We start from the raw sequence: 17,309 nt of genomic DNA on the forward strand, positions 1-17,309 counted from the left end.
CCGAGGAAGCCCCCCCTTGCCTGCCTGCAGCGCTGAAGAGATCCCTTGATCTCTCATTGACTTCCATTGCGAACCCGACGCTTGTTCTAACACTGCACCCGGCCGCCCCTGCGCCGCTGAGGGTGAAATTTCTGTGTGGGCTTGTGTCCCCCCCGGTGCCCTACGAAACCCCCCTGGTCTGCCCTCCGAAGACGCGGGTACTTACCTGCTGGCAGACTGGAACCGGGGCACCCCCTTCTCTCCATTGAAGCCTATGCGTTTTGGGCACCACTTTGAACTCTGCACCTGACCGGCCCTGAGCTGCTGGTGTGGTAACTTTGGGGTTGCTCTGAACCCCCAACGGTGGGCTACCTTGGACCAAGAACTGAACCCTGTAAGTGTCTTACTTACCTGGTAAAACTAACAAAAACTTACCTCCCCCAGGAACTGTGAAAATTGCAGTGTCCACTTTTAAAATAGCTATTTGTGAATAACTTGAAAAGTATACATGCAATTGAAATGATTCAAAGTTCCTAATGTACTTACCTGCAATACCTTTCAAACAAGATATTACATGTTAAATTTGAACCTGTGGTTCTTAAAATAAACTAAGAAAATATATTTTTCTATAACAAAACCTATTGGCTGGATTTGTCTCTGAGTGTGTGTACCTCATTTATTGTCTATGTGTATGTACAACAAATGCTTAACACTACTCCTTGGATAAGCCTACTGCTCGACCACACTACCACAAAATAGAGCATTAGTATTCTCTCTTTTTACCACTATTTTACCTCTAAGGGGAACCCTTGGACTCTGTGCATGCTATTCCTTACTTTGAAATAGCACATACAGAGCCAACTTCCTACATTGGTGGATCAGCGGTGGGGTACAAGACTTTGCATTTGCTGGACTACTCAGCCAATACCTGATCACACGACAAATTCCAAAATTGTCATTAGAAATAGATTTTTGCAATTTGAAAAGTTTTCTAAATTCTTTAAAGTCCTGCTAGGGCCTTGTGTTAGTCCCTGTTAGCATTTCTTTTAGAGTTTAAAAGTTTGTTAAAAGTTTGAATTAGATTCTAGAACCAGTTTTAGATTCTTAAAAAGTATTCCAACTTTTAGAAGCACAATGTCTAGTACAGATGTGAATGTGGTGGAACTCGACACCACACCTTACCTCCATCTACAGATGAGAGAGCTAAGGTCACTCTGTAAACTAAAAAAAATAGCAATGGGCTCCAGACCTTCCAAACTACAGCTCCAGGAGCTGTTGGCAGAGTTTGAAAGAGCCAACCCCTCTGAGGATGGCAACACAGAGGATGATGATAGTGACTTGGAGGGTGATTCCCCCCCACCAGTCCTATCTAGGGAGAACAGGGCCTCTCAAGCCCTGACTCCACAAATAATAGTCAGAGATGCTGGTTCCCTCACAGGAGGGACCAACCTCTCTGAAATCACTGAGGATAACTCCAGTGAAGAGGACATCCAGTTAGCCAGGATGGCCAAAAGATTGGCTTTGGAAAGACAGATCCTAGCCATAGAAAGGGAAAGACAAGAGATGGGCCTAGGACCCATCAATGGTGGCAGCAACATAACTAGGGTCAGAGATTCTCCTGACATGTTGAAAATCCCCAAAGGGATTGTAACAAAATATGAAGATGGTGATGACATCACCAAATGGTTCACAGCTTTTGAGAGGGCTTGTGAAACCAGAAAAGTGAACAAATCTCACTGGGGTGCTCTCCTTTGGGAAATGTTCACAGGAAAGTGTAGGGATAGACTCCTCACACTCTCTAAAAAAGATGCAGAATCTTATGACCTCATGAAGGGTACCCTGATTGAGGGCTTTGGATTCTCCACTGAGGAGTATAGAATTAGATTCAGGGGGGCTCAAAAATCCTCGAGCCAGACCTGGGTTGATTATGTTGACTACTCAGTGAAAACACTGGATGGTTGGGTAACTGGAAATGAAGTGTATGACTATGTTGGGCTTTATAATTTGTTTATGAAAGAACACATTTTAAGTAACTGCTTCAATGAAAAGTTGCATCAGTATCTGGTAGACCTAGGTCCAATTTCTCCCCAAGAATTGGGAAAGAAGGCAGACCACTGGGTCAAGACTAGGGTAACCAAAACTTCCACTGGGGGTGACCAAAAGAAAGGGGTTACAAAGCCTCCCCGGGAGAAAGTGGGTGACACTAGAAACAAAGAAAGAGTCCCCTGTAAGCACCCAAAAACCAGACCAGGTGGGTGGGCCCAGAGACACAACCCAAAACAAAGGTGGGTACCAGGGTAAGAGCTGGGATGCCACTAAGGCATGGTGCCATAACTGTAAACAGACAGGGCACCACACCAAGGACACTTCTTGTCCCAAAAACAAACCCCCTAGCAAAATCCCAGGGGTAACCAGTGTAGCCATTGGAGATGACTCCTCAGATGAGGAGGTCTTCATAGCCTTCAATTGGAAAAAGGGCCCAACAGGTGAGTTGGAGATTCCAGAGGGAAGTAGACACTTCCACCACCTATTGGTGAATGGAATCCCAGCCACTGCCCTGAGAGACACTTGTGCCAGTCACACTATTGTACATGACAGGCTGGTGTTCTCAAACCAGTACATCCCAGGTGAGATGGCCAGAGTAAGAGTTAGCCCAGACAGGGTCACTGATAGGCCTGTGGCTTTTGTGCCCATAGAAGTGGGTGGCACTTTTAGCTGGAGAAGGGTGGTAGTCAGTACAGACCTCCCCCTTGATTGTCTCCTTGGAAATGACTACCCAGAGGTTAGTCAGAGCCCAAGAGAAGAACTGGTCCAGTGCCAGTCCTCTCCCAAGGATTCTGGAGGTCCTGCCCCAGCAGTAACTGCAGGTAGGCCCCAGAAGAAAAAGAAAAGAAAACAGAATAGGAAAGGTGGGCAACCTTTAGCCAAGGTTCCAGCAAGCCAAGGAGATTCTGCTCCAGTAGGGGAGAACTCCAAAAGTGGCACTGGTACAGTCCAACCTGACCCACAAGAAGTCCTGGCTAGACAGGCAACTGTTAAGCCTGAGTGTGTGGCTCCTCAGCTAACAGAAGAAAGAGTGGAAGAAGGGTGTTTACTACAAGATGTGGTAACCCCCCACTCTAATACAGCAGACAGGCACCCTGAACCCAAAGAAGCCTGTAACTTAGCCCCTTCCCTTGTAGGTGAAGAGCTAAAGGTGTGGTTCTGGGCACTGACCGCTGTCAGTGGCCTCTGCTGGGTGTTAGCCTTTATGGCTGCACTATCCTTGGCATGGTGGTCTGACCCCATGCCAAATAGCAAATTAGGCCCCCTGACCCTGTTGGTCATGGTGGGGTTACTCCAGCTCTGGGTAACCTCTTTGGGTAAGCTAGGGGTGACCCTGGCTAAGATAAGATTAGCAGAGGTGGATACCTCTAACCCCAAAATAGAGAGAATGGGTGGAGACATTAAAGACACAGACAAGAGGCAATTCAGATTAGGTCCTATTACTGTGGAAATGGGTCAGTTCCCCAGAGGGAATGACCTGAGCAGGAGGATGTAAGGCAGAGTAGGCCCTGCAACAAACCAGCCTATTTCCTCTACTCTTCCTTGCCTGACAGACTAGGAAGACTCTCCCACCTTTGGCTGAGTCTCCTGGCCTGTGGGCTGGGGGGGGGGCTTGTGTAAAGAAATGGCTCCCTGTTGCAGTTACCCCCCACTTTTTCCCTGATACTGATGCTGACTTGACTGAGAAGTGTGCTGGGACCCTGCTAACCAGGCCCCAGCACCAGTGTTCTTTCACCTAAAATGTACCATTGACTCCACAATTGGCACAACCCTGGCACCTAGGTAAGTCCCTTGTAACTGGTACCCCTGGTACCAAGGGCCCTGATGCCAGGGAATGTCTGTAAGGGCTGCAGCATGTCTTATGCCACCCTAGGGACCCCTCACTCAGCACAGACACACTGCTTGCCAGCTTGTGTGTGCTGGTGGGGAGAAAATGACTAAGTCGACATGGCACTCCCCTCAGGGTGCCATGCCAACCTCACACTGCCTGTGGCATAGGTAAGTCACCCCTCTAGCAGGCCTTACAGCCCTAAGGCAGGGTGCACTATACCACAGGTGAGGGCATATGTGCATGAGCACTATGCCCCTACAGTGTCTAAACAAAACCTTAGACATTGTAAGTGCAGGGTAGCCATAAGAGTATATGGGCTGGGAGTCTGTCAAAAACGAACTCCACAGCTCCATAATGGCTACCCTGAATACTGGGAAGTTTGGTATCAAACTTCTCAGAATAATAAACCCACACTGATGCCAGTGTTGGATTTATTAAAAAATGCACACAGAGTGCATCTTAGAGATGCACCCTGTATTTTACCCAATTGTTCAGTGCAGGACTGACTGGTCTGTGCCAGCCTGCTGCTGAGACGAGTTTCTGACCTCATGCGGTGAGAGCCTTTGTGCTCTCTGAGGACAGAAACAAAGCCTGCTCTGGGTGGAGGTGCTTCACACCTCCCCCCTGCAGGAACTGTAACACCTAGCAGTGAGCTTCAAAGGCTCAAGCTTCGTGTTACAATGCCCCAGGGCACTCCAGCTAGTGGAGATGCCCGCCCCCTGGACCCAGCCCCCACTTTTGGCGGCAAGTCCAGGAGAGATAATGAGGAAAACAAGGAGGAGTCACTGGCCAGTCAGGACAGCCCCTAAGGTGTCCTGAGCTGAAGTGACTCTAACTTTTAGAAATCCTCCATCTTGCAGATGGAGGATTCCCCCAATAGGATTAGGGATGTGACCCCCTCCCCTTGGGAGGAGGCACAAAGAGGGTGTACTCACCCTCAGGGCTAGTAGCCATTGGCTACTAACCCCCCAGACCTAAACACGCCCTTAAATTTAGTATTTAAGGGCTCTCCCTGAACCTAGAAACTAGATTCCTGCAACAACAAGAAGAAGGACTGCCCAGCTGAAAACCCCTGCAGAGGAAGACCAGAAGACAACAACTGCCTTGGCTCCAGAAACTCACCGGCCTGTCTCCTGCCTTCCAAAGAACTCTGCTCCACCGACGCCTTCCAAAGGGACCAGCGACCTCTGAATCCTCTGAGGACTGCCCTGCTTCGACGACGACAAGAAACTCCCGAGGACAGCGGACCTGCTCCAAAAAGACTGCAACTTTATCCAAAGGAGCAGCTTTAAAGAACCCTGCAATCTCCCCTCAAGAAGAGTGAGACTTGCGACACTGCACCCGGCGACCCCGACTCGGCTGGTGGAGAACCAACACCTCAGGGAGGACCCCCGGACTACTCTACGACTGTGAGTACCAAAACCTGTCCCCCCTGAGCCCCCACAGCGCCGCCTGCAGAGGGAATCCCGAGGCTTCCCCTGACCGCGACTCTCTGAAACCTAAGTCCCGACGCCTGGAAAAGACCCTGCACCCGCAGCCCCCAGGACCTGAAGGACCGGACTTTCACTGCAGAAGTGACCCCCAGGAGTCCCTCTCCCTTGCCCAAGTGGAGGTTTCCCAGAGGAAGCCCCCCCTTGCCTGCCTGCAGCGCTGAAGAGATCCCTTGATCTCTCATTGACTTCCATTGCGAACCCGACGCTTGTTCTAACACTGCACCCGGCCGCCCCCGCGCCGCTGAGGGTGAAATTTCTGTGTGGGCTTGTGTCCCCCCCGGTGCCCTACGAAACCCCCCTGGTCTGCCCTCCGAAGACGCGGGTACTTACCTGCTGGCAGACTGGAACCGGGGCACCCCCTTCTCTCCATTGAAGCCTATGCGTTTTGGGCACCACTTTGAACTCCGCACCTGACCGGCCCTGAGCTGCTGGTGTGGTAACTTTGGGGTTGCTCTGAACCCCCAACGGTGGGCTACCTTGGACCAAGAACTGAACCCTGTAAGTGTCTTACTTACCTGGTAAAACTAACAAAAACTTACCTCCCCAGGAACTGTGAAAATTGCACTAAGTGTCCACTTTTAAAATAGCTATTTGTGAATAACTTGAAAAGTATACATGCAATTGAAATGATTCAAAGTCCCTAATGTACTTACCTGCAATACCTTTCAAACAAGATATTACATGTTAAATTTGAACCTGTGGTTCTTAAAATAAACTAAGAAAAGATATTTTTCTATAACAAAACCTATTGGCTGGATTTGTCTCTGAGTGTGTGTACCTCATTTATTGTCTGTGTATGTACAACAAATGCTTAACACTACTCCTTGGATAAGCCTACTGCTCGACCACACTACCACAAAATAGAGCATTAGTATTATCTCTTTTTACCACTATTTTACCTCTAAGGGGAACCCTTGGACTCTGTGCATGCTATTCCTTACTTTGAAATAGCACATACAGAGCCAACTTCCTACATTAGGTTTATGCCATTTTTCTTGGTGTAGGGTGTGTGCTGTTGCTGTACTTAATGGTGATTTAGTTCTGTCTAGTGCATGCTGCTTTAGTGTGACCATTTGTAGATGAGACTGGAAATGAAGGTATGTGATGTTATTGTTTGGTGTCCAATTAAAGCCCAAATGTGGGCTGATTGTCAAAAGTGTATTGGTTACGTGTAGTAAGTGCTGTCAGTCTTGTACTGAATGTGGAGTTATGCAGGTTTTTGCCTGGATGGTGACAGTAGTCAGAGGAAACTAGTTAATCACCTATAGAAGGCTAAAATGCCTCTTATCTGTTTGAGCATACTGTGGTATCCTGAGCAGGCTTGGTGTTAAACACTGGGGCCCAGCCACATCTCCATTACAGATGTACAGGCGTATGACCTATTAGTGCAGAGATATTGCAAGTCCTGGCGAAGATGGCATGTTCTTCTGACTCCTGTTACTGTTTGTTCCTCCCAGGCAAGTAACAATAAAGAAATATTAAATCTAGAGATATGTGGGAGCCTCTCCTCCCAAGCATGTAACTCTACAAACAGAGTGAATCTGGGTCTTCAACGGTGTGTCCCTACCAGGTATCTAAGCAGTCACAAACATAAACGCAGGCACCTACCTGGCAGTCTGTCCATCACCAGCATTTAACTAAACCGTGCAAGAGTGAATGCAGGTCCTGGACTTGTAACTGTACAGATATGTAGCAAATAACGGGCATCACACTGCACTGATTAAGGTAATGTTATCAGCATTTGCATTGAGACTTAACCACTTAGTGTCTCCCCAACATGATTTCTTCCGATTGCGTGCCTCGTTGCTTCATACTTGTGTATGGAACATAATATTTATTTCCTGTATTTTTACTTGAACTTTGTTTTAATGTTTGAATTTCATACCTTTTTTCATGTTTCACTTTTCCCCTTTAGGTACTGCCCTAAATGTAAGCAGCACAGAGAAGCATCAAAGCAGCTCATGCTGTGGCGGCTTCCAAACGTTTTAATTATCCAGCTCAAGCGTTTCTCCTTCCGCAGCTTCATCTGGAGGGACAAAATTAATGACATGGTGGACTTCCCAGTGAGGTGAGACCCAGTGGAAACGTTTCTGCTTGAGGTGCGGTCTAACATTTGCTGCTGACGATATCATACTTAACAGTGCCCTATATAACGCTTAACGTTCACCTACTCTAGCTAAGAAACCATGTGCGTATTCTGTTATTAATTCCCATCCATCCCCACTTAGCCTCCTCCATTCTGGTTCAATCTTGGCTTGATTCATTGAATATCCTAGAAGGCAAGCCCTCTCATTGACTACATAACATCCCTAGGAAATATCATGGACAGAAAATCTCAATGTGCAGGCCCACATTAAGGCACAGGCAGGGTCTGTCTAGACTGTGCTTCAGGACTCAAGCTGTACCCTTCTGAAAAGGCCCTGAATAAGTCAAAAAGAGTTGAGGTTGCTTCTGTTCCCATCACAAAGTGACCTGGCCTGGTGGTTCTGGCTGACCTGTGCCTTTTGAAGCAGAACCAAGGCTACTTACCATACAGCAGATCTTTGTGTGTGGTATAATCGGCCAAATAAAGATAGACTGGAATGCGGCTCAAGTAATTGCCAGTGGCTGAGATTAATTCAGGCTTTCTGCTAGTCACCTTTTTGTTTTTCTCAGTACCCTATGATCTTATGATCCACTGTGGGATGTCAAATCATACCTTTGAAAATCTGACTTCAGAGGGACCGGCCAAACCAAAGTTTGTTACAGATTTGCCTAGAGTGTTTAACTGCAACCTGGGTTCCAAAGATCACCCTGGCATTGCTTAATGTGGCTGTGCTTACTAAAGCTTTATTCATCCCAGGAACTGGGTGCTTTGAACTCAGCGCCCAATACTGATTATTCTGCAATGACTTCTCATTGGATTAAAGCTTGTGTCTTCAAGTATAACCATTTCCGATAGATTAGTTTAACTGCACATTCCTCAAACTCCTGCTATGGCTCCTGCATGATGACGGGTGCCACCATGAGTTACAAGACTGTCCGACCTCCAGACTTGGAGCCTCATAAAGGCCTTACCCCTATGCGCTGCTGCCATCGGTTCCTGTTTTTCCATGCCCAAAGATGTGAATCAGGAGCTTCACTCGTACCAATTTTGATGCATCAAACTCATCTCAAAATTCTTAACTTTGGCTGTGTACCAGGATGGTATGTCTGTACCCAAGATGAAATGTTGGAAACCATGCTGCGCCTGTGAGAAGCTGATGTTGGTGACTTGCCTACTCAGTGTCTGCTCATAGTGCCTTGGCATGACTCCAAGCCTTGCTAGAATTGCTTATCAATGCACCAAATTACCATCAGGAATGAGATGCCAAGCACGACATCAATAATAGAGATTTGTCCGGTAGTGTGCATTGGCTTTTCTTATTCTAATGAGACTACTGGATTTTGAGCGGCAGAATCGCCCGCGCCGTGGGAGGCTAAGTCTGGCCCACTGCGGGTAACGCCTGTCTCTCCAATCCAGGTTTTGCTCCAGCTAACTAGCAGTGCCTCATCTCTACCCGAGGGCAGGGATGACTGGGCAGCCGAGTGCATGACATAATTGGTTTATCAGGGAAGCCGTGGTTACTCGGGTCTCATCCGTTTCTCTCAGTTACCGTAGCCTCATATATAAATGACAAATAGAGGCAGTATATGTTTCAATAATGACTTTAATAAAACAACTGAATCTTAGATAGCAAAGCGTGAGCTGCAATAACCAGGAGGACAGAGCATGACAGTATTAAAATTGTGACAAGGAGAGTGAAGCATAGAAATAATGCTATCATATTGTCACTATGGTCAATAGACTAACTCCTACCTAGGCTATGATAGAGCACAGCATGTTAAGCTCTAATTCTGCCCTTCAGGTTCCCCTGGGTAGGCATCATCCCCCATACCTGAGCAAAGGCCTGCGGTCTGCGTTAGCATCGGTAGCGAAGCTTTTGGCAATCAGCGTACAGTCATGGTTCTCTGGCTGGAATCTCCCTCTGTGTAAGGAACAAGGAAGTGTTTTTATAACAACACAGCTGATGTTCTGAGAAAATGTCCCTACGTAAGGATGTGTGTTTTCTACGAATGTTGGAGACTAAACTTCTACCACGTTCACCGGCAATGTACCGTGCTGTAGCTTTGGAAGAAGCCCAGAGTGAGCAAGAATGTCTTGTTTGAGAACAGAGTGCTGGCCTAGGCAAAAACAGTTAAACAGAAGATAAAACAAGACCGTAAAAGTGGCTATTGTAACAATAATAAAGTAAATCCGAATAAAATATATCTAGGTTAGATATATTCAGTGTGCTGTCGCAGTACCTGGTGCAGTCTTCAGTGTCCCCACGTCGATCCTCAGCTGAACTTTAAACATCTGAGTCTGCAAGTTGAAGCCTTAAAGGATTCCATGCTGCAGATTTTTCAGTGAATTCCAGCTCCCTGTGTTGGACTCATAACTTCTGCCGGGAGGCCCTTTCCTAGCACTGATTTACCCCAGACAAGGTTGAACCATTCAGCAACATTGTCTGGCCATTCCCTTACTCCTGTGCTGTACCATCCCCCTGCAAGTCCTCTGTTGACGCAGGCTGAGACTCGTAGTCTTGAATACATAATCATCTTCAACTAGAGCCTGCTCCCAATAATGACAGGTAGTCTTCATTCCTTCTGAGTCCGCAGCAGCGCTACCAGAAGATAGAGGAAATCTTTTTGGTTTGAGGTGAAGACCACATAAGGCCTCCAGCATGCCGAGCGTGATCAGGAGGATGACGAGGATGCAGATAATTTGTTTTTATCTCATTACATAGACCCTTGATTTCTAAATCACCCGTGACTTGGAAACGTTGCAGGACTTCAGCCTGGATTTGCCTTTTGGGTCTACTGATAAGGAAAGTGTTTCTTTGTTGTAGTTGTCGATAGGAATGTGAAAGGCCTGGAATTGCAGCTCTCAAAAAAGAAGTAAGGCTGTCTTTACAGACATTTTGTAACTGGGGCAGTCGACCTCTCAGCCCTTACTTCCTTTCAACTGTGCCCAGAGTGACTTGATTTTGGGTCACAGGCCAGATCTGTTTCCGAATCTAGACCTCAGACTCTTGAGCTCCTTTCTCGGAAAGGAAAAAAAAGTTCAGAAGGATGACATTTGCTCAGATTTTGCAGACCTGCAGGATACATACTTTAATCTCCTGGTCTTGTAGTCCCAATGGAAGTATCTCTCTTTCGTGGTGGGGTCATATCACTTCCAAGTTACCATGCTACCCTTCTGTCATGCTTTGGCTTCTCGGGTCTTTAGGGTGTTCACAACGATGACCTTAACAATTGATTTCAAATGTTATTATTTCACCTCTAGCTCACGACAAAGTTATGTCTGGTTGTGAAGGTAATTTATTCTCTGAATTGCTTTACAAATTCAATCATATCTAGAAGCTCAGAATTGCGTCTCCCTTTCAGATATCAAACACTTTTGTTTGTATTGTAATTGTCTCTCCTTTCAAACGACAGAATGTGTCCTGTGTGCCTGAACTGCTTTTTCCTTAGGCAAACTATGAAATTCAAGTGAACGGAGACTACAAGTCACAGAACGAGTTGTGCTTAAACCAGATATTTAGAACAAATTGTCTAATGTTCTGAATGTGTAGATCACCGGCTCTCAACAAGTGTCCCCTACCCTTTTCAATAACAAGTGCAGGTGTGTACAGGAACAGAAAACTAGGCCACAGTCATGAATATTCTACTTAACCTACCCCTTTGTAAAAACTTGAAAATACCTATTTCAAAATACTAAATCCTATTTGCTACAAAAATAATTGGTGGAAGGAACCCCTGGTGTATACAGTCTCTTTACTTAGTGTATTGTCAGTATTTAAAACCAGTGTGCAGAAGACCGCATACCCTTGACGCCGTTTCATGCACCGATTGTACTGAAAAGAGCCTTACATTTTTAGTATGAAGTAATAGTGAGACCTGAATGAGAACAGCTTAATCAGAAGTCTCTAGTGGTGAATATGCAATCTGAGAGTTAACTGTTTAATGTTACGCAACCGTAATTATAAACTAGAATCCAATGTACAGGCTCCAAAAAAATTACCCTTCACATCTTCTATTGCTTGCTTACACAATTATCCTTATTGTGTAGGCATTCAGTTTAGAGTAAGACAGACACTGCCTTAATTTTGTCCTGTTGCTCATAATATTTTAGGTAAAGTGGACTTTCTGGTTAATGCACCACTGTTTTCCATACTGACTGGTCGTTACTGTTTCTTTGTTTACATCTTGGATCTGTGAACTTTCCAAAGTTTGAACCAAATGTTTTCTGTGCCAACAGGAACCTGGACCTCAGTAGATTTTGCATTGGCCAGAAGGAGGACCATCAGCTTCCTATTTATGACTTGTACGCTGTGATCAATCACTATGGAGGTATGATTGGCGGGCATTACACGGCGTATGCCAGGCTTCCAAACGATAAGAACAGCCAGCGCAGCGATGTAGGTAAGCAACAACAGTAACCTGGCTGGATTGAGCGTGTTGTCATATGCCTGTATTTTATCACTGCATGGATACATTGTTATACACTACTGTTGAGTTACCTTAAGCAAATGTTTTCTTAATATATTTCATTCTCGAGCACGAACAGTTAAAGAACACAAACCGCTCCTGTAGCATCTGCCTCCGTGTCTCTGATAGTTTGGGATTTTCCCCCATGTCAATGACAAAAGCAAGTTCAAGTCCTAATTTGGAGTCAGCGCTGCGGCCCTCCAAAGGGTCCCAGTAAGGTGGCTCTTCTGGTTAGTGTACAGACTAGCCATCTGCCTGCTACTTGCAGATCAGTGTTTTGATTCATGTGTTAGGGGACAGTAACATTGGTACAGGTGAGTGGTACTGTAGAGTTGTGGCCACACAACAGTTTGTGCTGTGACCTATGAAAGTGATTGCTAGGACCGTTATATGTCATTATAAGCTGCACCATTATTTTAGTCTTGCCTGATTGAACACTTCACCTGTTTTAGTGTCAGCTTTTCACAAACGGCGTTCGTGATTGCCGTTTGGCTGGTCGTCATTTTGTTGTTTAATGAAGATTGACAGGTGAGGTAACTTTTTGTCTTCAGCCATGCTGCTTCAGAAAATAATAATTTATTTTCTAAGTTTTCACATCGTTTGTCTGTGGTAAACACGGAGTCCCTTCTTGAAGCAGTAGAGGACAGGTAAAGTCCTTTTAGTGGTGAAGCCCAAGTGTGCAGCTGGTGCAGTCCTCCAGAGTGCAGTGTCCAGGTGCAGGTCAGGTTTCCAGCAGGGCAGTCCTTCTTCTCCTGTAGCTCTTCCTTGTTGGAATCTGATAGGGATCTGAGGTGTGGATGCAGGTCTGCCAGTTTTATCCCTGCTCCTGGGTGAAAAACAGGGGGGTCCTGGTTCTCCAATTAGGGGCAGGGTCCTTCCCCCTTTGATGACCACTTCCTGGGAAGTGTGGTAAAAATCAATCCCAGGGAGCAGCATTCCTAAAAAAAATCCATCATGGCTGAAAGTGATTTTTGGAGGTTACTTCTGGCTGAGCCCACCCACTGGTGTGGCTAAAAATCCTAAACACACCCCTCTCCTGCCCTCTCCTAATCTAATCAAGGGGGCACCTAATTGTCTGGGTTTGCAAGATGTGAGAGTGTTGCTGGGTTGCTCCAAATGTCCTTCTCTGCCTTTGAAGACCAGTTTGGCAGCCCTCCCCCTTCCTGCCTCACCATCTGCTGAGGGGAGATTCTCTCCCCCAAGCACATTCCTTTGTGTGAAGCCAGGCCACTTCACACCTCATCAAGGCAGCCTGGCAGAAGCTGCTGCAGGCTGGCCAATCAGAGCACAGCAGCAAAAACAATGCAGAGCTGAAGTTGGCAACTTTTCAGGTAAAGTTTAAAACTCTTTACCTGAACAAGTTATATTAGCTCCCACAACTGGAAGTTGTGGGATTTATTATAACAATTAATTTGATACCAAACTTCTGCCATCTGTTACTTAAGGGGATTTTTAAAATTAAAATAAAGTCTCCCCATTCTAGCCTAAGGAGGCCATTCACTACAATGAGGGAAAAATGAATTTGGCTGTTTTACCTCACCGGGGCTTATAAAACTATTTTTATAAGGTCCCTGCTTATAGTTACTTGGCACCCAGTCCTTACTTATATATGTAAAAATAAGGTAGTTTAAGACTTTGGAACTACTTTTAATTCCAAAGTCGAATTTGCATATAACTTTTATTTAAAAGCAGCCAGAAAGGCAGGCCTGCCTTTAAATTACACTGAGCACCTCATCAGTGCATCTATGGGTGCACTACCTATGCTGGGGTCCCTAAACCTACATGCCCTGCCATATACTAGGGACTTATAGGTAGGTTGACTTAGCCAATTATAATTAGCCTAATTTGCATACTGATTTTACACAGAGCACAGGCCCTGGGACTGGTTAGCAGTACCCAGGGCACCATCAGAGTCAGGAAAACACCAGCAGAAAGTGAAAAATGGGGGCAAAAAGTTAGGGGGCCTCTGCAATCAGCCCTGTTCTCTCACAGGGTATGTCTGGTGTGTATCAGGACAATCTGTGATGATATGAAGGGATTGTGATAGGGGTATGCTGTGGGTGTGTATCAGGACACTCTGTGATGATATGAAGGGATTGTGATAAGGGTATGCCATGGGTGTGTATCAGGACACTCTTTGATGGTATGAAGGGATTATGATAGGGGTATGCCATGGGTGTGTATCAGGACACTCTGTGATGATATGAAGGGATTGTGATAGGGGTATTCCATGGGTGTGTATCAGGACACTCTGTGATGATATGAAGGGATTAATGTTGCAATTAAAAGGGGTTTAACCAGCAAGAAGCTTCAGCCACGCTGGTAATACAGAATTTAATGATGAGGTGGGAAATGCTTTATCCATGCTGTATCAAACAGTTTAGCCATGAGTTATGAATGGGTTTTGTGCAGCATATGATGGAACTCCAGCAGGTCAGTGTGGCTTTGCTACTGGGTGGAGTAGGTATAGGAAAGAGTTTTTGCAAAGGTGTTTTTTAAAGGGTCCAACAGGGCTGGTGTGAAACATTTAACAAGACGGCTTTCATATCCATACAAAATTGGGATCCTGCCATAATAATAATGTTTTGTTTCCAGGTTGGAGGCTTTTTGATGACAGCACAGTTACCACTGTTGAAGAGAGCCAAGTGGTGACGAGGTACGCGTATGTCTTGTTCTATCGGCGACGTAATTCTCCTGTGGAGAGACCCCGTCGGGACCATGTTTCCGAACAGCGACCAGAGAGTGCAACATCTGCGGAAGGAGCGACCAGTCAGGTGAGAGACTCGTACATTTCGTCACCACCGGTGACACAGATTTAGTTGGTAGAAAGCAGAAGTAGCACATGCGCGGAGCTGTGGAAGAGTGCCTACAGACCTTAGGTCCAAGCTTAGAAAGATTTGTTGCTCTATCCATAGAAAGAAGTTGCAGCTCAAATCCATAATTGCTTAATGTCATCTGCTCTTGGTAAAATGAAATCGGAATCCCAGCATCTGTGTAGCCCCTGCTCAGATTGTGCCCCTTAAAAACTATGAGAACCCCCTTCAGATACTTCTACTCCCTGTGCTAGTGTAAGGTAATGTTCAGGAAAAGATGCTGCAGTCAGGATTCATTTCTGTTCTAAATGTCCTGCGCGATGCCTGATGTTGGATGGCCAGAGAGCTTTAGTCATGGAGCTCCAGGAATCCCTTGGAAATGTCTTGAGGTGTTTGAAATCAGCAGTTAACAAGTGTGAACATAATGTGATGATGATTCCCTGGTGACCAAAATGTTAGGTTTGCTTGAGCCTCAGATGACTGGTTTGCAGCTTTTTATGCTTTTCTTTCTTTGCTGTGAATCATTGGTTTTTCTACTACACACTCTGAATGTAGGACTCGTTTCCTGCAAATCCCAGATTTCCATATGCAGCAAATCAGCTGGTTTCACTGATGTGTATTTTTGCTCAAAAGAGATTTTGCACCAGCACCATGGTATACATAATATACATTTACATGACACCACATGTAGTGGTGTGGGCGGTTGCTGTTCTAAGTTACTTTAGGGACAGCATGATAAAATGCCAGTTTTCCTTGTGGACTGCAGCCTGAAATCTTCAATTAGGTATTTTCCTTTCCTCCACTGCAATAGACAACCCACCATCTTTTGTTGTAAAGTAAGCCACCACATTCTTCAGTAACATAACTTCTCCCCCTGAAGCACCCAGCAATCCTATCTTGCAGTAGGTGGGTGTGTGCACCTGCGATCATGTCCAGAACTCTGCAGGCTTAAATACCACCGCACGCAATGCTTGCAACATGCCTCAGCCGGCTGGACAGTCTACAGCCAACAAACCTCAGGGCATACACCCCGCGGATCGTATCAGTGCAAATCAAATCAGAGTGCTGCGCAGTCTCACCAGGAACATAAAGCACTATTCAGTTGTGCCTAAACAGGTCAGCTGGGTTGGGCTGGACGAGAAACTAATCCACAATGTTGTGCCTTGGGAGATTTGCTTGAGAGAAGCGTTTGTTTCTTCTGTGCACCGCTACGTAAGTGTGTGCATCTGCATTGAAGAACGTATAAGCTTATAGGTGCTGTCTAGGTATACGAGGACCCCAGTGACTGACCAGGATATGACAGCCAAGCTTGTCATGGCATCTCTGAAAGGGAAGGTTTTTAAGGTTTGCATAACCCTAGGAGGCTTTCTACATAACATAGACTGTCAGGTGCTTAAGTCCTTTGTCTCGCTTCCTTGGAAGGAAACGCACACTCGGCTCTCTCTGTTCCATAGTCGTGTCAGGCCAGTGTCTGTCTTTCCTAGGACTGTATTTTATTGTGGTGTACAGTAGACACCATTGCTCCAAGCGTGTGAGATTATTGAAGAGAAAGGCTGCAGACAGCATCAAGAACATCATGTAAATAATGGCTCAGTGTAAGCATCCGTTATGTACTGAGGCCCTGTATTGTCTTGTTCTCATCAGCACTCACAAGAGTAGAAAATGTGAGTTTGATTAATACTATCAAGCGATGGAGCTACCTTATTACCCAGGAAATGCAGTGATGTCATTAAAAGGCCGTGAAGAACTGGGCCCTAGCCCTCTGAAAGCGTTTTAAGCAGTCTCAGGAGGGGGGGAGATCATTAGAATAGTCACTCAGAGGACGACGTTTTGCTGTTCTAATAATGTTGTCTCTGTTGGAAGAATGTGCACAAAACTTGCCACAATACCTGAACTTCATCTCTGTACATTGAACCAATGAGAAGAGGGGCTGCAGCAGGTGTCCGAAGTGAGATTTCTCCACTTTATCACCAATAATGAGTTTCGGATGAGCTGCAGGAAAGACACAAACTACTTGACAGAGTGAGAACCAGTTTGACATGTGCGTGGATATCAGTTTCTTCGGTGTGCTTTCTCACATTTGGTGTGCAAACATTTAAGTTGTTTTTCCATATTTTACACAAGTCAATAAATTAATATCTTGAAGGAGTTGGACACTGGCCATGGTCAAATGTCACATCATAGACTAGGGCTTGCTCTCTTGGTGTTGAGGCTGTGTGAGTACTGAATGTTGTAAGAATATCTATGGGTCATGGTCCATGCTAAGCTGGTACTGAAGGAGGGGGGGTATTAGTTGCGGGGCATGGCCTGGCCAAAGGTTGCGCCATAGGATGAGTCGCTATCAGGGGTAGATGGTTGCTTGCAGGGCATAGCTGGCAATGCCTTGTGCTGTGCAGTCACTGGGCGGGGGCAAAGGCAGTGGCCCAAAGGATACTGCCAGCTGGGTATTGGCCTTGAGATGTTGCTAAATACCACTTCCTGTGACCAGTGAGGACTGGGGGATGATACTGGGTGTTATACAGAAGATAATTACAGAAGCAAAAATTCCATAGGGATTCTGTGTAAGAATGTTATTGTTGTAGATGAAGATGAGTA

General features: G+C 45.8%; 1 protein-coding gene across 4 annotated transcripts in view; it reads left to right on the forward strand.

Annotated features, from left to right (window-relative positions):
* The window catches only part of USP19 (ubiquitin specific peptidase 19), a 458,230-nt gene that overhangs the window by 385,837 nt on the left and 55,084 nt on the right, over positions 1-17,309 (forward strand). For all 4 annotated transcript variants that reach the window (XM_069206188.1, XM_069206190.1, XM_069206191.1 and 1 more), the window contains 3 exons: positions 7,265-7,417; positions 11,672-11,835; positions 14,497-14,675. In XM_069206188.1, the coding sequence (XP_069062289.1) occupies positions 7,265-7,417; positions 11,672-11,835; positions 14,497-14,675 (496 nt within the window). The remainder of the gene's footprint in view (positions 1-7,264; positions 7,418-11,671; positions 11,836-14,496; positions 14,676-17,309) is intronic.

Source organism: Pleurodeles waltl, chromosome 9 (assembly GCF_031143425.1).
Source record: "Pleurodeles waltl isolate 20211129_DDA chromosome 9, aPleWal1.hap1.20221129, whole genome shotgun sequence".
NCBI lineage: Eukaryota > Metazoa > Chordata > Amphibia > Caudata > Salamandridae > Pleurodeles > Pleurodeles waltl.